Source organism: Prinia subflava, chromosome 6, assembly GCF_021018805.1.
Source record: "Prinia subflava isolate CZ2003 ecotype Zambia chromosome 6, Cam_Psub_1.2, whole genome shotgun sequence".
Lineage (NCBI taxonomy): Eukaryota > Metazoa > Chordata > Aves > Passeriformes > Cisticolidae > Prinia > Prinia subflava.
Genome location: NC_086252.1, coordinates 27849946 through 27877585, shown reverse-complemented (window position 1 = coordinate 27877585; position 27640 = coordinate 27849946). Strand labels below are relative to the sequence as shown.

General features: G+C 44.5%; 1 protein-coding gene and 1 non-coding gene across 2 annotated transcripts in view; one reads left to right on the top strand and one right to left on the bottom strand.

The window, feature by feature from the left end:
• Positions 1–27640, top strand: part of CLASP1 (cytoplasmic linker associated protein 1) — a 166726-nt gene that overhangs the window by 20128 nt on the left and 118958 nt on the right. The window contains exons 3-6 of the mRNA XM_063400845.1: positions 25489–25567; positions 25802–25905; positions 26383–26474; positions 26561–26636. Of these exons, the coding sequence (XP_063256915.1) occupies positions 25489–25567; positions 25802–25905; positions 26383–26474; positions 26561–26636 (351 nt within the window). The remainder of the gene's footprint in view (positions 1–25488; positions 25568–25801; positions 25906–26382; positions 26475–26560; positions 26637–27640) is intronic.
• LOC134552449 (U4atac minor spliceosomal RNA) lies at positions 24216–24332 on the bottom strand. The gene has a single exon (XR_010080870.1). It is a non-coding gene; the product is annotated as a U4atac minor spliceosomal RNA (small nuclear RNA).

Below are 27640 nucleotides of genomic sequence, written 5' to 3'. Positions count from 1 at the left end.
TTGAACTTGTCTTAAAAGCTGTCTTAGTCTCACCCTTTGAACTTCCCCATGAAAAATTGTCTGCTGGAAGTCCCACTGTCAGTGGGCTCTAGTTGCCTTTGACTTGGTCTACTTTTAATTAAGTCATTTTGTAAGCAGGGAAGTTGTATGAAGCCTAATTTCCTTTGCCTTTTTCTTTGTAGGTTTGCTGGTATCTCATGCTTTGGTTTTCCTCATGCTGAGGTCTTTTTTAGGGGGATCTCTTTTGGTTACTGTATTTGTGAGTTCATTTAATCTTTGTTATCACTGTTTTCCCTACCATATTAGGTTGAAGTTTGCTAAAATTGGCTAAAGAATTCAGAAGTTGGGGTGAAAAAAGAATAGATGAATGTTAGATCAACAATTTAATGATGTCTTCCTTAAAAACAGGGCTGAAAAATACCTGATAATGCCTTTGTAAAACATTCCAGTGTGCTGTTAGCATTAAGTGCTCCTATGGGTTTTTTTGGAATACCTAGCCCATGGGACTAGGTAGTCTGCTGCAGGGTTATCTTTGTGTGTCAGATAAGCATTTCTGGCTCTGCCAGTGCTGCTTTTTCAGCGGGTGCACTCTGGAACAGAAAGGCAGCGTTAGCTACATGGCAGCTGGATCAGCCCTTAGGACCACAGGGTAATTCAGGTTGCAGGGGCCTTTGGACTCAGCATCTGGTGTCATCCACCAATCACTGTATACTGTCAAGGCCCTAAAACTTGTTTCTTGGTTTTTAGGAGAATTGATTAGTGGGTAAGTGCTAAGTGTCCCAGTGTCAGAGGTGCTTACAAGAATTGATTCCTGTGTAAATGTTTTTGGGATGCCAGTGATGCCAGCAGTTTTGTGTGGTGACTCTGACTCTAACAGCTTAACTGAGGCTGAGCACAGTCAGCTTGCCTTGCTCAGAGCTGATGGCTGGAACTGTGCTTTGTGTGAGTCTGTATGAAGCTGCCTCATATAATTGTATCCCGTGTGTTGTCTGGTCTGTGGCCATATCATTAAATGCAGGAGGAAACACAGTGGAGACATGTAGTCGCTGAATTTCTCCAAATGCATGTTGCCTCCCAGAAATCATTCATTACATTTCTAGATGAGAGCTCTCTTTTTTTTTTTTTTTTTAACTAGGCAAAACCTACTGAGTTCTTCATTTGTGCTAAACGTGGAACTTTAAAGCAAAGCAACATTTGAGTATTCAAGAATTGGAGCAAAGACTTGCAGTTATCAGACCATGGAGAGCCTGATATAATTTTTTTATAGTGTGGCTGGGATTTTGGCCAGAGGAAAGAATGTGTAGGATTGAATCTGCATTAAGTGTGAGAAAACTTTTGTGTCTACTAATGCTTTTTTATCTCCAAAAGTAACCTCCTGGAGAGAAGTTTGTGGAAATGATGAAAAATTGCACAGTAGAGCCTCATTCTGACATAGAACCACATAATAGCTTGGGTTGGAAAAGACCATAAACATCATCTTGTTCCAGCTCTCCTGCAACTGGATGGGGCACCTTCCACTGGACCAGGATGCTCAGTGTCATCCAGCCTGGCCTTGCCCTTCGTGTGGCAGCTCTGCTCCTACAGGCAGGACCTGCACACAAGCACGAGGGCTGGCAAGATTTCTGTGGGCTGTGGAAGCACTGTGAGCTGAGCTGTGGTGGTACCACCTTGGCAGTTTTAAGAGTGTTTGTACCAGTCAGCTGGTGGTTGAGAACCTGGTAATGGCAAATGGGAAATCAAGTTGCTTCAATTCAGTGTGTTACAAAGTTATATTGTCTGAGTAATATCTGCATTTACTGTGAAATGTATATTAGGAATCAGCTCTTTGTGCTAATTTTCTTTATGTCTGTTAGAACTATACTCCATTGAAAGACAGCGAGTTTGCCTTGTATTGCCATGACTAATGTCAAGCCACATAGTTGTGTTGGGTCTAATTGGAAATCCTGCAGCAAATGGAGTCATCAGCGCTTGTGCAGTGACATGGAACAAATGTCTGCTTTTACAGTTTGGGAGGACGTCGTGTCTCACTGCTGGGAGCTTAAATAAAGGGTTGCCACTAGTTCAGTGGGGTATGGAGCTGGACATTACAGGATTTTACTGCTGTGTGCTGTCTGGTGGAGCCAGACCTGTTAACACTCCAACTTCTGTAGTAGCTCTGTAAATAGAGACAGCTTTAGCATTCACATTGGAATAAAAAGTGCATCTGAGTTTTGGAGGGAATTTTGTTTGCTCATAGCTGATGGAGTCCATCCTGATGCACCAAATTTTTTAACCCAATACTCCTCAAATAAACTGTGTGTTTGTGTGTGCTCTCATGTGTTTGGAGTGCTGTGGACAGAATGATCCTTGTGCAAATACTGCAGCACACTCCTACTTCTGTAAATTAACCCCTCAGAGAAGGCAGTTGTGTACCGTGATTAACTCTGAGACGCTCAGAGGGGCGCTGCACTGTTGTATCCTGAGGCAGGAAGGTGCCCTCACTGTGCTGCTGTTGTGTGCCTGGCTGAACTGCTTGACCTCCAAAAGGAATTTCTCACACAATGATTGGATGTGGTAGGCAAGGCTGAAACTACACACGGGTTTTAGGAGGGGCATGCTCTTACAGACTGGAATATTTTGTCTGTCTGGCTAGAGCTTTTCTGCCAGGCCTGTATGGGTGGCTTTCCTGGTTTTCCTGTCTGCCCCTTCTACTTTCTTTCCCTTTAGGTCTTTGGGAAGTTGTTACCTGCATAATGTTGAATAATTTAAGTGAGTAGGTCTGCTTGTGAAAGACTACTAGCTTCAAGCCCCATCAAGATCTGAACTTTCTTGCTGCCTTCAAAGAGCTCTGCTTCTTTCTTCATGTTAGTCAGGTCCCATTCTCTCCTTGAGTTTCATCTGTTTCCGTCTGGAATTTCCTGTTCTATAAGGCCGCTAAAAGTTAATGAGAAGGTTTCCTAAGCAGGAGGGCATGTGTGGAGAAAAGTGCTGTGAAAAGTTGCACCCAGAGGTGGTGTGGTGGGAAGGCAGGAGCTGACATATTGGACCAAATGACAGTGCTTTGAAGGTGGAGATCTGAAACTTCAATTTGCAGAACAGCTAGAGAGATGGTGGTGTGAAAAGAAGGATCATCTATGAAAAAAGGTATCTGTAAGATAATTCCCTTACAGGAGCAGTGATACAAATGGGGCATATAATTGGGAAAGGTGGAAGGGAAAGGATATGTAATAGCAGAAAGGTGAGCTGCTGGAAACCATGCGAGAACTTCAAGCTGTTTAATACAGATGGGATGGGCTGTACGTAGGTCTGCATGAAATACTGCAAGTTTAGAGACTTGGTAAGCTGTGAAAGTATCTTTCAGGTTTATATCAGGGTCAGATCTTAATTGAATACCAGGTACTAACATGGTTTTTTCTCAGCTGTTGATCCTTAATCGTGCAATCACTGAGGTACCTGGGGTTGATGGTAATTGATGGCTCTCTGATAGGCATTTCCAAATTCTCTGGTGGCCATTTTCAGAAGGAAGTCATGCATGAGAATTGTGCAGAAGCTTGACTAACACTTAAGAGCGAGAGTTGGTGACTTTTCTCAGTGGTAGCTCTGTTACAAAACTATGTCATGTGAAAGCTGGTGGCTTGCTGGCTTTTTGGTTTGTGGAAAGCAGGTTTCTTGTGACGTAGTAATGAAGTTGACTGGGTCCCATGGGCTGGAGGGGGAATGTAAAGGAGGGGGAAATAAGGTGAAGGGAAAGTTGATTTAGACAGGAGAGCCAGGATGAGCTGCTGGAATATGTACTTTATTCTCTGTGTGGGTACTCCAAACTTCCATGTGGTGTTTTCTGTGTTTTAACTAGAATCCATGTTTATCACAACTGTTTTGCAGGAGTGTGCTTTATGATGATTCCAAGATCACTGGCCAAACATCAGTATTAGTCTGTTGGCACAAAGGGTGGCTTGGGTGGTCCTGCTGTTTCCATGTTCCCAGTCTAAGGGGCTCATTTGGCGCAGCTCCAGCCCTCAAACGCTGCTGAGCAAAGGCTGTGGATGGTGAGACACAGAGTGAGAAGGAGTGCGGAGCTGTGCAAGTGTCCATGTCTCAAAGAACCAGCTGTTGTGCAGGCAGCTTAATGCCAGCAGTTCACAAGGCTTGGATAAAGCCCTCTGGGGAATCTGAAGGTGTGCATGAGCCAGGAGCTTGGAGGAGAAAGGAGCTGCTGGTCTGGGGAAAGATGAATGTGGGATAGACTCTGCTATCCTTGTGGGAAGATATCCAATGGTGACTCTCATGTGGCAGTCTGAGAGGAAGGGAGCAGGAGGAGAGATTCTGGTGTGTCTTTTTAAACTGGGGTAAGGGAAGCACAGGCAAAGAAAAGAGGCCAAGGGCAGGACTTTTAGATGGTGTTCATCAGGGTGGGAGTTGAGCCAGGAAAAATTTCTGGGACGTTAAGAAGATGCCGTGAGCCTGTTTATCTTCCTGCTGTTTACTTCATGACTATCACCATTGAAGTCTGGCATCTTCAAACTGGGAGGATGGAAATGTTTTACTGGAGGGTTGTTTTCCAGGGATCAGAGGGGCACTTGTGATAAATGAGAGCACCAGTTCTGATAAGTGAACGTGTGCTAGAAAATGGCTCTACAGCCAAACTTGGCTGAGGAACAATTAAAACAAAAATGCTCTAAAAACTGCCTTTTTCAGTCAGGAAAGGTGTGGTAGGGTTAGGACAATGGGAAGTCTGGAACCTAATTAAGAGCCAGATCCTGCTGCCACTAAAGTTGGAGGAACTCAAATTGACCCCAACTGCTGCAGTGTGCCATGTGCAGGCTCTCCAGAGATGGGACATAATTCTGGATGAGAATTTTGGATCTAATGTCGGGAAGATCTGTCTGTTTATTTTTAGTTTTAGCTCTTCGAGTGGTGTTAATAACATGCCTGTGTTACTTGTGTGCATGTTAATAAGGATTAATTTACATTTGAATTTTGTTTCTTATGGAGATTTTTTCTGGGAGACATTCCTTTGAGGCTTACCTTTAATAATGCGTAATGGAGGGGGTAACTAATCTTGTTTAGCCTTTTGTCACGGAAGTCAGAGTTTGTGTTTGGAATTTATGATTTTCCACTCCCATTATTTGAAGCTTTTCAATCTGTATTTCCATGTGATAGATTCAGTGATTTTAAAGTAACAGCACATTGATAGTTCTTTTTATAGTCAATTATATGTGAATTTATATCAGAAATTTTGTCTTCTGTGCCAGTTGCTTTGGTATTGTGTGAATGTGGCATCTTCTAAATGTGTTATTTTGTACAAATCTTACACAATAGAAGATGGGAGAAAAAATATTGGGCTATTACAGTTTTTTTGTACTGCCCTAGGAATGGATATGGAAACAACCCCAGCCCTCTCTGCAAAGCTGTGAGCTCTCAGTCATGGGGAACTTGGTTTATTGTTTAGGAAGCTATAATTGATAACTCGAAGGGAGTGAGGCTGTTGTCTGTGGGCTTCCATTTGCTCTGTAGAGATCTACATCCTTATTAGAAAGTGTGTAGATTACTGTATGTTTCAGAAGGCTGAAAACTTCTGCTTGTGAATTGGGGGTGGGCAGATGACAAAAATGCCTATGTTTTTCTGCATTTTACCATGGTGTATGCAATGGCTGTATCTATAACAAAAAATTTGTTAGAATACTTAGTTCTGATTGTCTTCCTTTATTTGATTTGAAGATCTTAAATCAGGTTAAACCCTAATACTGTTTCAGAGGAAATACTTTATTTATAGAAAATAATTGGTTTCAGTGCAGAAGGAACTGCTTGGGATTTCATGGACTGCATTACATGGGCTATCACATTAACTGATCTAATGAGGCCCTTCTGCCTCTAAAAATCTGTTACTGGTGCAAATAATGTAGGATAAAGAGAGCATAGATTTTGCTGCCTGTATTCTTTAAATTAATGTGGCTTGATGCTAGACAGATATTGCTGTTTTCAATCATTTTTTTTCTTCTCTTGTTCTTGCTGTTTCCTTTGCACTTCCTAGATCAGTGGTGTGAGAAGGATGGTTCCTTCTCCTTCCAGACAATGTTTGTTTTGATATCCTGAAATCTGCTCTTGGTTGTTTTGGGGGAAATCTGCAATCTCATTTGACTTAAATGGAATCATTCTAGGTATAAGCATCTGAGGAGAGCAGCTGACTAACCAAGATGACAAGCTGGATTGCAATTTGGAATTAAGGTTTCAGTCAGGAGAGCTGTCCTTGTCCAGAACTCTGGCTGCTTGGGCTCACGCTGGGTGATCAGCTGGGGGTTGTGTCATTGTATTGAAAGGTTACTGTCCTGCAGCAAATACAAGAGCTGAGAGTGAGGTATTTGGAAAAGGTGATAGGCAGATACCTGCTTGTCCCAGGACCTGTGGTGGCATCCACATTCTTGCAAGAAGTTGAGGGTGCATCCTCCTCTGAGGCTTGAGGGTTGGCAGGGAGGGAGATCAGGATTGAACCCAGAGAGCTGAAAGAGGTTCTTTGCCACAAGCATTCTCTTTCTCACTGACAGGTTCAGTGTTTGTGGATGACATGCTTAACCTGCATATGGATATTGTTTTTATCTTTGTGCCTGTTTTGAATCTCTGCTGTTCAGTGCTCATTTTTGGAACAGTTGCATACCTGTAAGATGAAACTTGGTTTTTTCCTTTTATCTAGCATCAAAAGATTAAAAGGAAACTTGAAAAGAAGCATACGTGCTTTTATTTGACTTGCACAGCTAATTTTCTCCTTAATGCTGTGAGCTTCAGCTTACTGCTGGAAACAAGTTTGTGCACATGCACCACGAATCTGCAAAAGGAGAGAGCCACAGGGAGATAAACATTCAGATCCAGGGGAGCTGTAGATTCCCTGTTTCCTTATGCTCTTTTGTTAGTGGTGAGCATTCAGTGATCAGTCTACAGTGTGGACAGTGTGGATAGTTGAGCCTCATGTCAGTCTTTGTCATTTTCTAGGCCTGGAGGGTCTCAGGCTGTGGTGGTGGCCCATGCTTTGTGTAGTGCTATCTTTCAGCAGGGGCTGTGTTTGTCCAGAGTATTTGGGTTGGAGCATGGACTCCTTCAATAGAGATAATGCCATTTGATGCCTGATGTCTAAAGCTTTCACTAGAACTAATCTGTATAGAACTTCCTGAAAGTCCTGCTTGTTGTGAGGAACCTCCCTGCTTCTCCCCTGAGCTTGCAAGATCTGCTTTAGAAATATTTCGTGCATGTTTTTTACATATACTGTAAATAGTTGGTTTGGAAGTTCACTGCTCTCCTGATTGGCATAGTTAATGATGTACATATCCTGCAAATCTTTGATGCTGGATCAAAAGAAAATGATTTTGGAAGAATGAGATTAATATAAATGTTTAAATTCTGTTGTGCATTTCATCTGAAAGTATCTGGAATTACTTTCCAGACTAATAAAATGGCTAAATCTGTCATTCAAGCCTGCTGCTCCTACTTGCGTAAACAATAGACATGGCAGAAATGTGTTGCTTTCTGTCAAGGGAATTTGACTGGTTTAAATATTGATGTTATGTTCTTTAGTCACTAGGCATTAAGGCAGAGATTGTATTTGGTTCCTAGTTCACAGATAAAGTAGTGAGGCAATACTACAGGGAAAATCTGGCAATTGGCTTGCAGTGCCTCCCTTCTGCCTACTGAATGGGGAGGAAACCACTCTGATAATTTAAGTGTATTTACTGCAACATTGGTAGAGGTTCATGTGGAGCTGTTCCCCCTCCCTGATTGCTGCACCAGCGGGTGCATTAGGTAGCTTGGCTTTGGGGCACATTGGTGCTCTGTCCACCCTCTCTGACAGTCTGAGGCTTGTGCTTACCAGACTGTTCTGGAGCTTCCTTGGGCTGCTGTGGTGAGCAGAACAGTTCTGTGTGACTGAGCACAGAACCTGGGGTGCAGTACTGTCACAGGGAGAGGTACAGAGCCAGTGTTAGGAATATGTTTGTACCAGGCATGGTGGGAGGAGACCTCCCTGACTGCATGGCAGTCAGAAATAGGCTGGCAGGCAAGGTGACTCCATAGTGAAAAGGAAATCCCTGGATATTTTTCACGCTCTTCATTTTCTGCCTTATGTTTATGAAGCTGTAAGTCACTCTCCAAAGTACGGAGGATGCTCCACAAATTTTTGTTGAGATGGATTCCTCACTGTGTGGAAGAGAATCTAGGTGAGTTGCTTGCCAGCCTTGGCCCCTTCCATGTAAAAACATGATTAAACTACTGCAGGTGGGTTTTGTGTGTGTCAGAAGATTACAATTACAAGTTAAAGACCATCTGTCTGGGTTGCTGAACGGTGATTAACCGAGTGGGGAACTGTGTTTCTGCTGGTGTGAAGGTTTGCTGGGAAAGCAGGTGCCCTTGCAGGGATTAGCTCCAGGGGAAAAGGTGTTTTCTCTCTTGCTGCCATATGCAGGTGTTCTAGCTAATGCCACATGCAGATGGTTCTTGTTCCAGATTAATGATGCTTTGTTCCCCCAGGTCTCAAGGAGGTTGTTTAAAGGAGAGAGAAGTTTATTGACAGGATTCAGTTGCTGAGTCTGGTCTGCTTGCCCAATTCCTCAAACCACCACAGTGAATTCACTTGGGAGCCATGGGAAGGGCTTAGTTCCTGCTGAGATGGCAGCTGTAGCAGCAGGTAATTGCAATTGTGCCTCCAGTATTTTTGGCTCTTGGGAAATGACTGGAGGGCAGAACCTGGCCATTCTCCCCTTCCCAAGCATATTATATAGTCCAGGTTTGAAAGAAGACAACTTCTCTTGCAGATCCTTGTCAACCAACCTCTACTGCTCCCAATCTGACCAATGAAGGAGCTGTGTGGATTTTTTTTGGTGTCAGTAAGAAGAGAGTGATAGTGAAGAGTGGTTAATAATGAAGAGGCTGCTATTGACTCAGCTTGCAGCACACCCTTCTCCCTCTGCTAGGTGCTAAGGCTGTAAAAGGTGGTAGTGATAAAAGCCAGGTTTGGAAACCACAGCTCTGCCCCACAACCAAGCTCTTCTGTGTAGGCAGTCAGAACAGCAGTCCAGTGTATTTGCTGGCTCATGAGATGATGCTTTAGATACCTTGCAGACACCAGCAGAATTTTTGGGCTTGTTTCTGTCCTGCTTGCAATTGTTTGCAGTCTGCAAGGAGATGCATTCCCTGCCTGTAGGAGGTCTTGCTTTGCTTAAAAGCTGCAAGAGAGGTGCAGCAGCAGTGCAGTGCCCCGCTTGGAAGTTGGTTGCCCATTTTGTTCATCTGTGTCTGAGGGCAAGCTCTGGAGAAAATCTGTTGAAGAGTTTCAAAGGTTGAATATGAATTTTTAGGAAACCCTAACTGTAAGCTAGGTTGTATTTTCCCCGTGGTTTTAGGATGAATAAGCATTGCAATAATGCAATATGAGTTCTACACATTAATGTGTAAAACTAGCTTATAGTAACTAATGTGTTTTGGTGGTCTTTGCCTTTATGATATTCAGGCTACCCACAGAAGAAAAGAAGATCTCCTGAGGTAAGGTTTTAAAATAAAGTTTGTATTTCCAGATAACCTGGGCTCTTTAATATCCTCTCCTGTATAAAGAGCAGTGACTCTGTTTGCAGGGCCTGGGAGCACAAGCTGTGAATGTCACAGCTGGAGTCAGTGGAGGGCAGGGCTTGTGCTTCACACAGGGACTGGGCTGTTGTGGACTTGGACTCAGTATGCAGTGTCCAAGTTTGTAAATCTTCCCTTCTTCCTGCGTCTCTTACCTGTTCTTTAGGGAAAATGTTTGTGCTTATTAAATTGAGGATACCGGCCTATTGTAGTGATTGGAAAATGGGGGTGCTGCAAGACACCTGAGGTTGGGGGAGGATGTCTAATTTAGGATCAGCTTGTTTCTTGCCTCTTCCAGAGCCAACAGCTAAAGATGATGTGGTGGTTTTTAACTCTGTGGTGGTAAGACGATTTCCATATGGTCTGGAAAATGGTACAAATTTCTTTTTTGACACTGTTTCATGCAATTTAGTTTAAACTTCTCCCTAATAAGTAAAGTGCTGCAAGCCTAAAGTAAATTTTCCATTGCTTTGAGTGGCCTGGAGACTTTTTTACAAGGTTTAACTCAGTGTGGCACAATTTTGATTTAACTGGGAAAGGGCTGCTGATCTGTTATTCTGGCTTTGGTAGCAGGTCTTGCAGAGCAGCACAACTGAGTCATAGTGGTATGGAACCCAAGACAGAGCATGCTGAATATGCTGAGATTGTTTCCTTTTCATACAGAGTCCAGCATCTGTGTTTTGTCAAGTTAGGTGTCTTGGTGGTTAGAAAGTTCTTCTGAAGAGCCAAAAGTTTGTTTAAGACCTGTTGATTGCTGTTGAATAGTGAATGTCACAAATATGAGGAGTTTCACCAGGTCTTGGAGCAGCTCAGAGTGATAGAATCCAAATATTTCCTTGCATCTTACTTGCAGCGAGGAGAAAGCTCTTTCATGTTCTCTGAGTGAGCCCTTCTCTAATACATTATTCCAAGAAATCTCATGATGTACATGGTCCATATTTCTTAAAGCTTGGCTCAAAGTAAGTTTTGTCAAGAAGAAAATTGTATTTCTCTGTGTGTGTTTAAGTTGGTGTCATTGGTGTAGAATTTGCTAAGCATCCTGCAGGGGAAGAAAGGGTGAATATGGTTTGAGTTTCAGACATAGGACAAGGAGCCTAAGGTTCAGCATAGCCTTTATATACTTCGTGACTGTACATTAATCTTGATTTAAGCCAGTATTGGAGAGTTTTATTAACCAGGGTGTCAACTTTACCCTGAGGAGTACCTTTTATTAGCCAGTGTAATGTATTTCTACAGAGGATTGCTAATAATAGTCTATCACTCTGCCTTTTATTGTTCATAAAGGATGCTTACTAACTAATAATTAACATTGCTGATAATGTGTTTCTAATGGCAAGGAGGAATTTTGAGGCTTTGTAGGTATTCTGATATCAGGGACTTCAGGAAATAGTCAAATCCAGTTTATTGTTCACAGAAGACAAATGAATGTATCCAGATGTCTTCTGTCAGATATTTATCCAACCTATGCTTAAAATACATCCTTTGAAGATTTCACAGTCTCCTGAATTAGTCTACTCCAGTGCCCCTCTGCTCTGCATGTTTAATTTTCTTTGTAGTTAATCTAAGAGGATTTCTCTTTATCCTTCTCCTGGAGGATATGGGAAAAGATGATCACCACCTTTGTTCAAGTCCATGCTAGTAAAATCTCTTCAATGGGGTTTTCACTACAATGGTTAACGTGTGCCAAATGAGGCTGGTGGTTTGTGCCTTGTTCTGCAGTGTGTTGGCAGAGCTTTGTCTGTGCTGCTAGATCTGGTGCTCTCTGGAGGAGAGCACACCACTTTTCATCGCAGAAAGATGCTAAATAATTGAAGGGTAGAGAAGAACAGAACTTCTCTGCCTGTAAGTAGGTGTGCTTAAAGGCAAAGGCCTTGCTTACACCTCCTTTTCACTGAAGGGTCATGTGCCCTTGGAGGTGTAACATCTTCATTATTTAATGAAGATCTAAAGGAATTTTTAGCCATTTTATGGTAGCTGCTCTGGTTTCCAGCTCCAGTTCTGTAGCAGTGTCATTAACAAAGAGCTGGGGGGAGATGTGGGCTGAAGCTTTAAAGGAATTGTCGTGGGCAGAGATAGTTTTTGTAATCTCTAGAAAGGCACAGCATGTGGCAGGGAAAAAAGCACGCTGGCAGATGGGGTGAGTGCAGCTACAGTCACACCAAGGAGACACCATTGTGAGGGTTTCTTGCTGTGGCAGACAAGTGGGTCACAATGCTGATATGTCACTGACTGGCATGAATTAAGGGCATTTCTGGGAAGGGGACCTGTAGAAGAGGTAGTGTTGATCTTTGTGCATGGAGAATTTTGCCCTTGGAGGCAGAGGGTTCAAGTCAGTCTCCTTTGGATGAACTTGCATTACAGCCTGAAAAGCAACAGCAGAGAAGAGAAACTGTCTTGGAGGCTGCAGCAGAAATGTCCTGTACAAGTCAGCTGGGCTGTAGTTTCCCTTGGTGGTCATCATGCTTACAGAGTGTCTTCAGTCATTTGATGTACATGGCAGAAGTGATGCGTGGTGTTCATGGTGCTTTAGTTTGTGGCTGTGTCTGTTTAATTCTCATAGTCTTTCCTGTCCATTCCTTGGTGGAGCTCCCTTTTTGGTATTCCTGGTTAGCTTTGCAGCCTGAGGAAGAGCGTGCCTTTCACGTACACTGTGGCTGCACTGCTGCGTGCTGCTGTAGTGAGGGCTTGCAAGAAGCAAGCAAGGCTTGTAGGCTTGCCTCAGAAGTTGTTCTTGAGCTGCTATTGTGCGAGCAGAAAACTTATTTAACTTGTGCTGCTCTTTTCTAACTCGGTGAGGAGGGACAGCTGTGTCTGTCAGCTCCCTGCTGAGCATGGCTGGAGTGGGGCTTGCTCTTTGCTCAGTGTGGCTCTGAGGCAGCTGTGGCCAGACCACATCAGCTGAGTGGGGGAAGAGGCCCTGGCTAAAGGCTTTGGAGGGCAGGCTTGGGAAATGCATCCTGCCTCTGCTACAACTCTGTTTTGTGGTGCTCAGAGTCAACTGGGAGCATGCCAGTTCCTTTCTGTAAAGGAATTTCTTCAACTTCTTGTAGAGACGGTGTAGGCTGGAAGGGTGCTGTTTGCCTGCCTGCTGTTTTGTACTGGTGAAAGGAAAAGTAAAACCAGTGCTGGTGTTGATTGATGTTCTGTGCCTTCACAAACACTCCTAAGGAGGGGTTTGGGATTGCTTTCCATGGGTATTTTTCCTGAGACCTTGTATTTCTTGTTGGGGAGAAGTGATAAAAGGGAGGTGTTAATGTTGCCATATCTTGACTCCTAGTCCTAATTATCAGGTGATCAAGAAGAATTTTATGGAAAAATAATGTAATTGCATTAACCTGTCTTGCAAAATAAAGTTTTCACTATCTTGGATTATTTAATGAGTCACTTAGAAAAGAAACCATCAAAACCCATGTAAGGTCAGCACATAGTTGAGCAACTCTTTAAAGAGCATGTGATCTCTCTAGTAGACTGAAGTAGCTTAATAGCTAAAAATCTGTTTCTGGAATTGTTTTTTCCCTACCTAATAGAACTTAGGTGACTTTTTAATTTAGGTGACTCTGAATTAAGTCATCAAAAGCAGAGAAATTTGCAGTGATGGCTGATTTCTCTGTCCTTTTTCTGGGGAGAATGTGAATACAGAAAGCTGGCTCAGGGTTCTGTAGTCTGATGGGTCAGAATCTGGCCTGTAGCAGCTAATCCAAATTCCTTACTTTTGGCTGATGAAAATGTCAAGATCCAGCAGAACCACTGCATATCTCTTGAAGTTTTTTTTTTTTTAAGAAAGAGTTAATAAAGAATTTGTGCTTTGTGTTGCTTTGTGGTTGTGGCATCTTCTTTGATGTATGAATTTGGAGACAAGGAACAGAATGTACATGTGCACACTATAATTCTCAGTCCTTTGAAAGATGGAGGAGAAAACTCTTTAAATGGTGATGTGAGTATATGAGTAGGTCTGCATGGATTTTTTTTTCCTTCATCAATAGATCTTAGACTGAACTACATTTGTTACTGGACTGCATGCTGGCATAGTCCCAACACTGCAGGCAGATGTGTATGAAGAAGCCAAATAATACTTCTTTCCAACACACAGTACTGCTAGACCTCAGTGTGACAAGTTTATGATAGTAATAATGCTCTGTAGTTCCAGATATGAAAACTCATGAAAAACCCTACCTTATATTTCCTGTCTTGCTGTGGTGCAGGGAAGTGCTATTAACCTATAGGAAGAAAAGGATGAAGGACAAGAAGATGCATAACTGAAACTGCATCTGCTTCTGAATCAGTTTGTGGCGTTGATTTTGTGGCAGACTTAGCAACTTATCTGCTTGGCTTCTCTTACAATGTCTGTTCTTAAGAAAAAGCAGCCACTTGATCTCTAACCTGTACTACAGGCAGTGTTATCTGGAAAGCATATTATGTTTCTTTGTGTTATCCTTGGGCATTGTCATATTTTAAATCCTCTAAATTATGTTCTCCAGCCTGACATAGTTACTATCTGTGAAACTCAATCTCCAATTCCACTGAAATAGCCTCTGTGCCATAGACTGCAAAGACTTGCCAGCAGCAATCCCTCCTCCTTCCTGAATCACATTGCCACTGACAGACTGATAGAGAAATAGTAATTGAAGCCTATCGCTGCATGACTTTGAAGTTTTTACTTTTATCAGATGATGTCAAGTTAAAACCTCCTAGATAAATGAACCAAAAGCCCAATGCCATTTCGTTGCTGAAAAGAGTAACTGAATTCCTGTTATGACTGGCAGTATTTGAACATGATGTGTGTGTGTATATCTTGCTCCCTGATCCATGTTGCATATCCTTTATTAACTGCATGAAACACTGTTGAAGTCAGAGATTGTCATGAGTCAGGTCATGTAGCTAGAGTCTTTGGCAGCTACAAATTGTTGCCTGGCTTATACTACTGTACATAGAGCAGGATTAAAAAATTTCTATTTCTCAGTCTCAGCAGAGTCTTACAGGTGGTGACACGGAGGCTCATTAAACCTGTTTTTTTATTGAGAGGCTGCTTCTAACTAGAATATAGAAAAGTGTTGCAGATTTAAATGAACAGTCGAAATCAGTTACAGCTGAAGACCTATATGTTAAGAATCAAGTAAAACAAAACACTTTATCTAGAAATGTGGTCTAACTGATCTAATTTGAGCACTGAGGTGGAGATGGTGTTGAACTAATTTGCCTTCAGAAATAACTTCTCACCTGAATTTATTGGTGAAGCTCATTCTTGTGCTAACAGTAAAGAGGTACTGTTTCATTTTACTCGGTTTGGCATGTGCAGTAAGGCTGACTGGGATGGGAGGAAGCAGTCTGACATCCTTTTCTTGTCAGGTTAACAATGGCACACTGTCACATACAGCGTTCTGTGTGTCTTGTTTCAGAATTCACAAGACATCAGGTTTTGAAGTTCTAAGAGTGACCATGCTTTCCCATCTCTGTGAAAGCTGTTGCTTTATTTAAAACAAAAAATAAAAGTAATGTGACATTTCAGTTTGGAATATGTGTCTCAAGGAAATAAATCAGTTTTGAAGTTACAGGAGCAGGAAGGCTTACCTAACTTCCAACCTGTATGAATAAAAAGAGATGAGATGGTGTAGAATGAAGAGTTTTCAAAGGTTTGAAGGGCACATTTTCAGAGGTGTAGTTACCTCTGGCTGATGCATCCTTCAATTAGGGCTGGCATCTAATTTGTGCTTTAGAAATTTCCACCAAACCTCCCTTAAATTCTCTTGGAGACAGAAATAAGTAAATTAATCTTTGAATGTATGTGTGATGACCACAGGGGACAGCTGAGTCTCGAGCAGTGTGTTACTTGGCAAATTGCCATTATTTCTATATTTCTTCCATAAAACCTGTTTTATGGAAACCTCTAGAAAATTGTTGTTCCCTTTCTTCTCTGAAGTGTGATTTGAATTTTGCAGGTTACATTTACTCTTCTTCAAAATTCCTTTTCAGTGTTGCTTCAAGGTTTTGTGGTGCTGGGATACAAAATCTCCTTCCTCCCCGTGAAACACAGCACAATACTTTTTACTGAGTTATATTAAATTAAGTTTCTGCATTTTATAGAGATGTGCTGTGCTATTAACTGCTTACATGAATATCCTGTTCAGCAGAAAGCAAGAAGGCTGGTCTTGTTAGCAAGTGTCCAGTGAGAACAAACCTCTGAGAAAATAACAGAATTACAAAACAAGGCATCGGTCTTCTAAAATCATGGAAAAATGGTTATTTAAACACTTGATTCAGCTTAGTGATTGCTATGTTGAAAATAACGGTAAGAGTTGTGAAGGAGAAAAATGCAGTAAAAGCGTTGTGAAAGGTGAGCAGAGCCTGTCCAGGAGGTCTGGCTGAGCTCCCCTGCCCTGTCAGCTCCTTGTGTACTTGTGCTGAACCCTGAGTGGCTTCTTTTGTTACACTTGCAGCTTCTGTTCCTCTGATCTATTTCAGTTCTAAAGACTTCTGTTTAGATAATTAATCCAAGAACTAATGATTTAGTTGAACACTTAATTAATACCTTCTTTTATTAATCCACAAGAATTTATGGAAACCTCTTAACGTGAGGGATGCTTGTTTGTGTAGCTGTGGCACTAGAGCCTTGATAGGAGCTATTTGCCTGACTTGTTTAAATGTCTTTCTAGAGCTGGATACAGAAGCCAAAATGTATGTGGTTTGTCCCTATAATTTTCCAATTGGTTTTCCACTTGTGCTGTCAGCTGCTCAGATGGCTTGTTCTTTTCCCTTAGCAAAACACTGGCTCCCTCCAGCAGTGCAGGATGCAGAATTCCCTTCTCTTCCCTTGTTTGTGGTTGATTTTTTTTTTTGCTTGTTTGTTTTGGTTTGGCTGAGGGGTTGTGTGGTTTTTTTTGTTTTGTTCCAATTTGTAGGGGATGTGGGGGCTTGGTTGTTTGTTTCTTTTGTTTTTTGAGATTTTTTTGGTCTGTAAAATGCTTGCAGTTGAACAGGTCTGGAGATTGGATTGTTTCAGCCACAGGAACAGACATGGAACAGGCACTGCTTGGGCTGCTGCTTGGGCTGTCTTACCAGTGTCAGCTCATCCGTGTGTCCCAAGGTGAATCTTGAATCAGTGATTGCCAGGTTCACCTCGCTCTGCTGTGGCTGGGCTTCCCCAGGTGCCATTTGCAGGAGTTTTTCATAGCAGTAAATTTCCAACACGACTACAGTAGCCAGTAAAATCTCTCCAGGCAGGTTTTCTTGAAGAGTTGTCCCATGGTGACTACTATCACCTCTTTCAGATCTGGAATGTCAGCTAAGTTGGTTGATGAGGAGTGGTTTTTGTATGGAATTGGGTTTTCCAGACAGCTCATTAGAAAAGCCAAAAGTACACAGCTGGGCCGCAGTGGGACTGCACAGCCCTTGGTGCATGTGCTGTTTGCTCCAGAGCAGTTCTGCAGACATTGCCAAGGCAAGAAAACTGCCCTTGCTGTCTGCAGGTGTCCCAGACCCTGGATAGATAGCCTGCCTGAGATTGCAAAGCCTTTTTGGGTTTCTGACCGCATGCAGGGCACCCATGTGGCCCAAGGGTGTGCCCTGATTTAGATGCATTGTGCTGTGCTGTCATATAATTGAGTATCTGTTGGACACAACTAAAAAGGCGTCTGTTTTCAGTCTGAGGGAGGAAAACAGATGTTTTATTCTCTTGTGAGAGCTCACAGTGATACATCAGCTGTTGCTCCAGATCTCAATGATGACAGCCAAAAAGGCAAAGGGAAAGACACGGGTCAAAAGGAGTTGAGGAGATGAACATTAAATAATTTCTGTTTCCTTTGTGTTAAATTACATGTGGGGTTTGGTTCTGAAGCATGTGGAAAGTATTACCCTCTAAGATAGAATTATTAGCTTTTAAATGGGCAGGGACAGAATCTTTTTTCATTGGTTTCCTAGACCATTTAGATCAAAGTCTTGGAAGAAATCTGATTGCCAAAAGTTAAAAGATACTAAAAATGATGTCTGACTTGATCAAGAACTGTGCTAAGAGCTGGACATAAGACATAGTTGCAAGAGGAATGCACGGGCTGCAGAGTGGTTGAAGCTGCTGAGCCAAAAGCTGTGTAAGGAGGTTTGCAGAGTGCTAGGCCTGGCCAGTGGTGTCACTTCATCCAAATGTCCCTGTCCCTTGCAGTGTCACACAGCAGCTCAAGCAGAGGGTGCACACTGACAGCTGCCCAGCTTGCAGATGTGCACGGGTACATATCTGCTGAGGTGAGGTCTGGTTCCACCTGCATAGGCACCCTCAGGTGAGCAGGTCAGCGCTGGGACTGTCCCCTTCTGTGTTCTTGTGGCACTGTTTTTTCTGGAGTTCTGGTTTTAGCTTCAGTATAGCTCTGATGGTAAGCCTCTGTAAGTTTTCCCTTTAATGTTTGATATGAATTGAAAACCAGCAGTTAAGAGTAGCTTGGAGAAGGGAGTAAGAGGGAATGGCAAAAGAAGAAACTGGTGTAGCCAACAGCTTAGGCAGTAGCTCTCAGTCTTCAGTGACCTTATTGAACAGTAAGCTTGGGAAGCATCATGCTGTAGGGGCTGTTCTAAATCTCGTGGCTGCTGTAGATGCTGGGTTAGATGTAGCTCAGCTGCACCCCTCACTGGTGTAGGAGAGACTGGGAAGTGTTTTAACCCATGCCTTTAAGGGTCATTCTCTGGGCTTTCTCCCGAATGGATTAGAAAGAGTATGAGGAGGACTCTGGCTGAAGCGCTGCCTTCCTCTGTGGAATTCCTTTTTCCCACCTCTCACCCCTTTCTCTACCTAGCACCCACCTCTTCACTTTCCTGGGCTATTGTATCTTTCTGTGGCTGACAGAGGCATCTTGAATGTCTCTTCTTTTCTGAATGGAGTTCTCCTCTGTTGTACCATTAAGCTGTTGCTGATTGTGTCTGGAGACACTTTTCAAAGGCGTGGGACTGTGTGGTACATGCTGAGCAGGCACTCTGTCTGTGCAGGGTGGGAGGTGCTGTGAAAGCTCTAGGTCTTAGGGTGTTTCCAGAGTGTTACAAAGACTGTGGCTACTGAAAATGCTATTGCATTTTTAATTGCATGTGTTCCTTTCTTCCTGAACAAGGCAAGAACAAAGCTTCATTAACTATGGTCTAGCAAGAGCTGTCATCATCCAGTAAGCTTCCTACTCAGTTCGGCTGCTCCCTACTCCTCACCACAGTGGCTGCTCTGCCTCCCGGATTGATCCCCAGCTTTTCTCACGTTCCCAGCAGCTGGTGGGACTTTGGTGTGTCTGCACCTCTTTGGTGCCCTCCTCATGACGCTGTCCATGCGTCCTGTCATCATTGCATTGCAGTATTGCTGTTCCTCATAAAAGCTAGCGTTGAATGGTCTAATCTGGAAGTGCAGATGTTCAGAAGCTTGGGAACTAGTGATCAAGGGGAGTGTCTGGATATTTGAACATCCTCACAGTTGTTACTAGATTTTGTGAGCCCTAAGAGAGCAGAAGATTGTCAGTGATTATCTGCTAGGTTGTGTGCTTGCCTTGTTTTTTTCCAGATGCTGTCTAAACCCTCAGAAACACTTCTGTTCCAGTTTTAAAATGTGCTGACCCTTTCTATTCCTGTAGTGTTAGAGATGGAGTTGGGGTCAGTGCTTCTGTGCTAGAAGCTTTTGAGGTGCTCCAGCTAATATGGTTCTGCCTGCAGGCAGATTGCCAGTGTGGTTTCTCACTTGCTCTGTGCACTGTAAGAGCCTTTTGCTGCTAATGGAGGGGAAGGCAATGTTATTAGGTAAAGCAGCCTGGTCTGTTAATAAGGCACATTGCTGTGCTGGCAATTGATTAGTTGCCATAATAAAGGCTGTCCGTTTTCCTACAAAAAACCAAACAGCACAATGCAGTGGTCTTTTTATTTTCCTTGCCATATTCTTTTTGCTTTTCTCTAATAGCCCTCATTGTATGAGGCTTCATTATGCATTGAGCTCTGAGATGCAACTAGTCACCAAAGCTACGAGGAAGTAGTGGTCCTGATCCCAAGGTGATCCCAGGGCAAGTTTTCATCAATGCTCGCACATATTAATTTTTCCTTCCTGGCTGAGAACTTGGCTGTAAGTGTAAGTGCTCAGCTGGGGGCAATGGAAATGTAGGAATAGTGGCAGTGTTTGTGACTAAGATATTTAACTGCTTTGTGGTGAGGAACCAAAGGCAGTAGCAGTTGGTAGTGCAGATATTTTGTTTTGATGTTTCATGTGAAGACACTAAACATTGGGTGCTGCCATGCTGGTATCCATAGCTGTAAGGTGCTGCATATGCAGGACCACTTTTCTGAAACAACAGTGCTGCTGCTGTTTATCCAGCAGTGTTTTGGTAAGTGAGATGTGAAAGTGTGAAGTAAGTTGTAACTCTGCTTTCAACTGCAATGTCTCCTGTTGTATTACCATGAGTGCTGCTTCCCTGGAGACTTAGCCTGTAGTTAGTGTCAGTGGTGATTTACCTACTGTGCTGTCTGGAGCTTTGACCTTGCTCAGGGTAGAAAAGCCTCCTGTACTCTACAGCAGTGACTCTGCAACTTGTGCTTCCCTCCCTGTCCCTTGGAGAGAGGCCAGTGGCTGCTCCTCTTCTCATCATACGCAACCACTCAAGGACCAGTTCAGAATCTTTGCACAACAGGCTGAATTACTTATTCTTTGGAACTTCCCCCTTCAGTTCCCCTGAGCAGAGGCAGGGTAGGGAGCAGTGTGATTGAGGGTTCATTTGGTCCAGCTCTTTCACCTGGGACATACTTGTCAGCTCTTCTGCAAACAGATGTCTGCATTTCAGGGTGATCGTGTTCTTTTAAGCATCACTCTGTTTGTCTTTGTGGAATTTTTGTAGTGATAACATTTTGCTCTGTGGTGCATTTCCTTAAATTGCTTTGAATTTCTCATGGGTTCTACCAAATCTCTAGCTTTTAGAACAAGAGACAACTGAGGGGCTTTTGCTGACTTTTTTAACTGGATCCAGAAAATAGTTATTGGAATTCTTTGCTTTTGCACAGGAATGGTGCCCTTGTGTCCTAACAGTCATGGTCAAAATACATCTCTGTAGTGATCATTTCTGACAACCTTTTCTTAATGTCTCACAACATTTAAATTACCTTAGTTCTGGAATTTATTTCACTGTAGAACTATGAATTTTTTAGTGAGTTGTTCATCTGTTGCTAGGCTTGTAAATGAAGAAGAACTTTCAATTACCAGGTTTCTGCTTATTTTACAAGCACGTGTGGTTTCATTGGTATTTTGGTTCACCTAATTCCATCAGGGAATTTGAGGATTTTAAAGGTGATGTCTGTGACAGAATGGATGGTATCTCATCAGTATAGAGAAAGAACCCAAAAATATATGTTTAAAGTTTTCCCCCATTCAGCTCTTTAACCATAGCTTATAGACATGCTAGTAAAACCTGCTGTGCTACTGTTGCTGCCTTTTTGTTCACTGGTGTTGGTTTTGCAAATTGTGTTGTGCAAAAAAACTTAGTGTCTGTGTGAGGATTGTTGGGCTGGGGAGATGGACTTGTGCCTCCAGTGCAGATGTGGTACTGCCTTGGAAAATGAAATGTTAACTGTTGGAATGGCAGAAGGAGGTTGACTATTCCAGGGTGGATGTGGTTATAGTCATGTGCAGGTAGGGTACAGCAGTCACCATTTCAGAAGCTGATTCCACATTTCTCTGACAGGCCTTTGGTTACTGCTGTGCTGACCCAAAATACCTGACTTCAAAACTAAATTTGCCAATATTATCTAACTTTAGCTTGGTCTTGAGTGCCCAGTTCAGTTGTGGTGGATGTTTCATGTCACAAGGAATTAGAACTGCTCCCTCTCTGACTGATCAGCACTGATCAGACCAGCAGTGATGTGAGCCATCAGTGCTTGCCTTAGACGTCTCAGTATGTAATCTGAAGTGTTCTCCTTTTTTCAAAAGTATATTAAATTTTTTCAAAGTATGTAAGCACTTCTCCATGTTTTTGCTTTTGAATCCAAAGATTATCTAAGCAACTCTTTAAAAAAAACCTGGTTGAATGCTTACAATTCTTTTTAGAGGTCTTGTCTTCCATTTCCCATCCCTTCTCCAAAAAAACCCTCTCAGACAGACTTCAAAGTGAAATAGCTAAGCTGTGTCACCAGTGGTGGCAGTCAGCATGTTGAAGCAGCATGAAGCAAGCTGCTGTCACAGCTGCTGTAGGAGCTCTCTCCAGCATTCCCATTTAGGTCCCAAGCTGCCAGGCGTGGAAGGTTCAGCAGGAGGCCAGCAGAGCTCAAGGACTTTGTGGGGATGTACTGCTCAGCCCACTGCTGCTTCCCTGCAGAGAAGGGGGGGTGAAGGTTCATGCAGCCACCACCACATCCCTGCTGTGGCATGGTACCATGAGTGGAGGGAAGGGCTTGTCTCTCTTCTCCCCCCTCAGGGAGGATGTCCAGACCATCAGGGTAGCCTGAGGCTGATTCACTCTGGTCACTTTATGCTCAATCAGCTGTTGCTGGATTGTGCAGCTTCTTTACCCTTTTATGGGAGTGTGTTTAGGTGTCTTGTTTTAAACTGGATGGATTTATTTGTCTGCCATGCTTGGTGATCATGTACTGCTGGAGCAGATGATGGTGAGCTGTCTGTTCTCTGATATGGGGAGCTGCCTGCAAGTCTTTCAACACCACACAGGTATTAAAGGACAGATGCTTTGAGTTGTTTTTGTTCACCTCTGGAAAAAAAGTACCGTGTTTATTGGGAAAGGCTGTGTTGCATCCTGGGAACTAACAAGAGATTTCTTTACTGGGAGAGATGACCTGGCAGTTGCAGAGAGGCAGGAGAAGGGTTTGCTGACAGCCCTTGGCGCCTACAGAAAGTATTCTGAGACAAGACAAAGCAACAGCAGATGCCAAATGAGCTGAATACTGGGTGGCACAACTTGCTTTATTGACTGTCTTGGGGAACCTCAGGAGTCAAATGAGCAAAGAGGCAGACCCTCAGGCTGAGGGCTGTCACTCTGATTCTGAGATTACTGTTTTGGGAGCCTGTGTAAATAGGAGTGTAAAAGATCTGTGCTGATGTAAAGGCCTGGAATAGCTCTGTAGTTATCAGCATTGCAGCGTTATCTGGAATTTCGAATGGAGAGCTCCCCTTCCTGTGCCTTGGTGTGGAGCTGTGCCCACCAGCTAGCTTCCCTGGGGAGAGGCCTGCGTCGGGATCTCAGCAGTGGGGTGACTGCAGACAGGGCCCATCGCTGCTCCCGAGGCTCCTCCTGGACCTCAGTGTGTGTTAATTCAGGCTGAGCTTCAGTAACTTTTCCAGCAGTGAATGGGTGGGCTCTTCAGTGCAGTCAGTCCAATGCAGCCAGGGCTGGAATTCAATTAATTCTTTGTTCATTTGCCAGCCATGCCCTCGGTTGTTATCTGTCCGTAGTGGATCTGTTGACTCTGTCAATCCATACTTGATTTCTACTTTCTGCCTCTGACCATCTGAGGCAGGTGTCACATTTGGGTAGATAAATGAATCCAGCATAGTCGGGAATAACATCTGCTCACCCCGGTTGCTGTTTCCTCAGTAGCTGTCCACATACCACTGTAATCATTGTGCTAATTTATAAGGACAACAGCAAAAATTCGTGCAAAGGTTTAGCTCATCCTCCTGGCCTTATCCTGAGGGTGAACTGCAGGGTATGTTTGCACTGTGCAATGTGTTTCCTTTCATGTTTGAGTGATGAGTTCCCCTCACTCTTCCTGGCTTGCGGGCAGTTTGAAGAAGAGATGGATTCTTTCCTCTGCCGGGATCGAATTTATCCCTGGGGCACATCTCTGTAATTGCAGGCAGCACACTTATCTGTGTGCAGGATGCTGCCGTGATGGGACTCTGATCAGACAGCTGTGAATGGTGACTGGCCTCAGAGTCCCATTGACTTTCCCTGAAAGCATCTGTGCACTGATGAGGATCTGGAGATCTGGAGCCCACCGTGCTGCTGGGGCTCTGCTGCCGGACCCCAGCCGGGAGGCTCCCAGAGCTGGCAGACACAGCAGTGATAGGGCTTAGGGCAGCTGGCTGAGCATTTGTCAATGGCAGATTAAATCCAGTGTGCCAGATGAATGTGAAAACGAAACACAGCTTAATAAAAGCACGAGGAAAATTCTCCTTTGGTGTATGAACAAACGATGTTGAATTAAAAATTGACAGTGTTGAAGGGTCTGTTACTGTGAGGAGAGAAAACTGCAGGAGCTCTTTGGAGAAGGTGAATTTGTATGTTGGGAGAAGTTAAGATCCACAGGCTTGTATTTAGGAAAGTTTTTTTCACAGGATAATTGGCATGGAGTAGTAGGCTGTTTCCCCTGCCACACCACGCATAGTTCCCTGGGTGTTACGGAGCCGAATCTGGAGTGAATCCATGTGACAAGCTGAGGGTTGTGGACTGACCGCGAGGGGTTCGTCGCCGAACGGCACCGCGGGTGACCCGTTCGGGCCCTGCCGGGAGCAGCACTGTTTAGGAGGGGGAGGGGGGAACGGGAGCGGTGTCGGGAGGCGATGCCGGGATGTTGCGGAGCGGTACCGAGAGGTCGCAGCACCGCCAAGGTCCCGCAAGGCGCCGTGGTGTGCCCGCTCAGGCTCCGGGTGAGTGATGTTGAGAACGCGCCGCGCACACGCCGCGGTGCGAGGTTCCAAAAATTGCGCCGCGCACGGAGCGGGCGCTGCTGTGTTGCTTAAGGCGTTAGCAGGGCTGCTCTCGCCATTCGCTCATTGAGCAGCCGCGCAACCCCCAGATAAGGACGGTTGGCGGCGGCTGCAGCGCGCCGGGCCTGGGGGAGCGCGGACCGCGCCTAGGTCCGGGCGAGGAGCGGTGCGCGCCCCGGCCCGCCCGCTGCCCCACGCCCGGTTGGGGGGCGCGCTCCGCGCGGGGCCCGGCGCCACCGGGCGACTCCCACCCGCGGTTGAGCCCTTCGGCGGCGGCGCTACCCAGAGTGCTCCGCGCCAGCCGGGCGCAGATTTGCATAGAGGGCGGGGCCGCCGCGCGGCGGCAGCGGCAACGGAGCGCGCCCTCTGCCGAGCAGCGGCGGCACTGCGGAGCAGGGACGTGTGCGGGACGTGTGCGCTCCTGTACGCGCACGGGCGGGAGCGTGTGCTGGGCACGGGGTGCGGACAGGCCTTTGTACAGACAGCTCTGTGTGTACAGCGAGTACAGCTACATACGGGTAAACGTACACACTTGCGTGAATGTACGGGGAGTATAAACACGTGTGTGTATGACAGGATCGTATCCTGAGCTGGGACTCACAAGGATCATCAGCTGCAATTCCTGGCTCTTGCACAGGACAAGCCCAACAATCTCATATATGCCAGAGAGCCTTGTCCCAACACTCCTTGAGTTATGGTGGGTTGTTCGTGTATATATGCACACTTGTGTGTATGTACAGGGAGCTGGGCTCTGTTGGAACAGCCCTGGTGGCACCGTCTCAGAACCCTGGCTGACCCTAACACTTCCAGGCATGATTGACCTCGATGCTTATCCAAAAACTTAGGGGAGAAATGTCTCATACCAGCACAATCATGATCTATAGGGTTTTGTGAGGTATTTCACATACAAGCTACACAGTACATTCAGTATGTGATGTGCCTTTTTCTGGTAAGTAAACATAGTTAATCAGAGCAGGTTTTCTCATCTGCAGCTCATCATAAAGCTTCTCTCAAATTAGATGTCTTTCTTTGAATTCCAGTTATGTCATAAAAGTGTTTGGTTTAATTTCTGCCGGTAAATAATTAAACAACTCTTAGTGCATCCAATTTTCTAATTAATTGTAATAATTGCAAATACTGAAATGGTTTATGCATGTAGTTTGTGCACCTTGCACATCTATACATATGAATTTAGCACTGAGCAGCAATCACAGTTGCAGTGCACTCTTAATTCATTGCCTGTTCTGTGCTTGCAGGTGGTTCTGCTGGGGATTGACATCATCTCTGCACTGGTGTCCCGCTTGCAAGATCGCTTCAAGGCCCAGATTGGCACAGGTGAGGGGTCTCTGTGTGAGTGTCACCATGACCCTGCCAGCGCCTGCACTGGCTGCTGGACTCAGAGCTTTCTTCCCAGCACCACACCTGGGAGGCTCTTGGTGGTTTTCAGACTCTGCTGAAGGGCAGCAGGGCTGGTGCCTCCACTGAACTTTAGTGGGGAGAGCAGAGGGACTCTGCCACTGTTACAGTTTTTTCCTGGAGGAATTGAATGTTCCTGTTTTCTTTCCTTAGTGCTGCCAAGTTTACTTGATAGGCTGGGAGATTCTAAGGACTCAGTGAGGGAGCAGGATCAGACCTTGCTGCTGAAAATCATGGAACAAGCTGCAAACCCTCAGGTATGTTCAATAGCCCTCCACAACATGAGTGCCTGGCTGTGTAAACAAAGGAAACATTTTTTCTGTCAGGTTTTCTCTGCCATTTTTCTGTCTGAAATGGCTTCATCTCCTTACACTTTGTTATATTTGCTTCATTTGGGAAGGCTGTTGCCTGACAGGATATACATGGGAGTGTGTCAGTGGGATTTCCCCAGGATGGGATGGGTATATATCAAGAGTTACTTTTCCAGATTTTTGGAAGGTACTTGCTTTCTGTAAGTATAGAGTATTGTTTTAGGTAGTGGGGAGTTACTGCGAAGTCAGCACAAAACAAAGAATTAGTCAGATCTAAAAGTATCTTGCTCCTTTTTGTCCTGTTCTGCTTGGATGGGCATAAAGCTTATATTTGAGCTCCAGAGGTGGTGTGGGGTATGGCTGCTGGAAGAGAGAATCTGTTTCTTACCCCATCTTATTTTTTTTCTTTCTTGTCTTCCACAGTACGTGTGGGACAGGATGCTGGGAGGATTCAAACACAAGAATTTTCGGACAAGAGAAGGGATTTGCCTCTGCCTTATTGCAACACTCAATGCGTAAGTGAGAACCTTCTGCAAACCTGTGTTGTGTACATGAGCCTGCTCTGTGATTCATAATGGTGCTTTTTGTTCTTTCTTCCCAGATCTGGAGCTCAGAGTTTAACACTGAGTAAGATAGTGCCACATATATGTAACTTACTTGGAGATCCAAACAGCCAGGTGAGCTTTTGCTGTGAGTCACATCTAAAGGTTGTGCTGGTTGCCTTGTTGGTAAAGGAGGTAATTGTGCTGCTGGTGGCGAGCTCTGAACGGTGCTGTGCACACAGAACCCCTGGCTGGTTTTGGAGAGGTGTAATTTGAAGTATGTCCAAAGCAGCATATCAGTTACTCCAAGGGTTCAGCAGAACAACATGAATCTGCAGGTGAGGTGAACAGAAGAGGGAAACCTTTGTGGGAACTCCTGTGCCTTGGAGCCTGAATACAGGGGAGGCTGCAGGGATCCCTCTGGGCTCAGTGCAGCACCCCTCACCTTCAGAGAGAAACCAGCCAGGGCAGGGAGGGAAAATGGGGCCAGTCAGAGAGCATGGCCATGTGCACTGCCAGAAGCTGTACAGGCAGTTTCTGAATGGGAAGTGGAGACAATCTGTGCCAGGGCCTTTAATCAGAGATGCAACCCAAATTACAATATAAGTGGAATAAAATCTGTTGCTCCTAAGTCCTTTTTGTCTTGTTTGGAATTAGATACAAGTATGTGGGGTTAGTGAGAAGAGGGAGGTGGAGAAGTAGTGTTCAAACTCATTGTGTAATGTGTACTAGCAGTTTTTGAATAATGCTATTGGTTGTTGCTAGCATGGGTGACACATCTGTGATCCAGATCTGGAGAGGGTGTTCAGCTGGAAGGAGGTGTGGGGTGTCCAGCTGGAGAATGGGTTTATGTCTGCTCTGGGGAGTTGGCCATATTTCCGTGCCTGTCAGGGCCTTCCCTTGCTGCTTTTGCCAGTGCAGGGTGGTAAACCCATTACTCCAATAAATTTAATGTTTAGGGCCCTGTAGTTCTGAGCTGGGACTAAGCAAGCTGTTACTTTCCAAGGAAATCCTGGGTTTAGAGCTTGGCCTTGTTAAACACACAGATGCCTTGGTCCTGCCCAGGTGAGCTGTCGGATGAACTGGAAAGTTGCTGAGGGCACTGAGATGTTTTCCCTCTGCCTCTTCTGTGTGCCTGG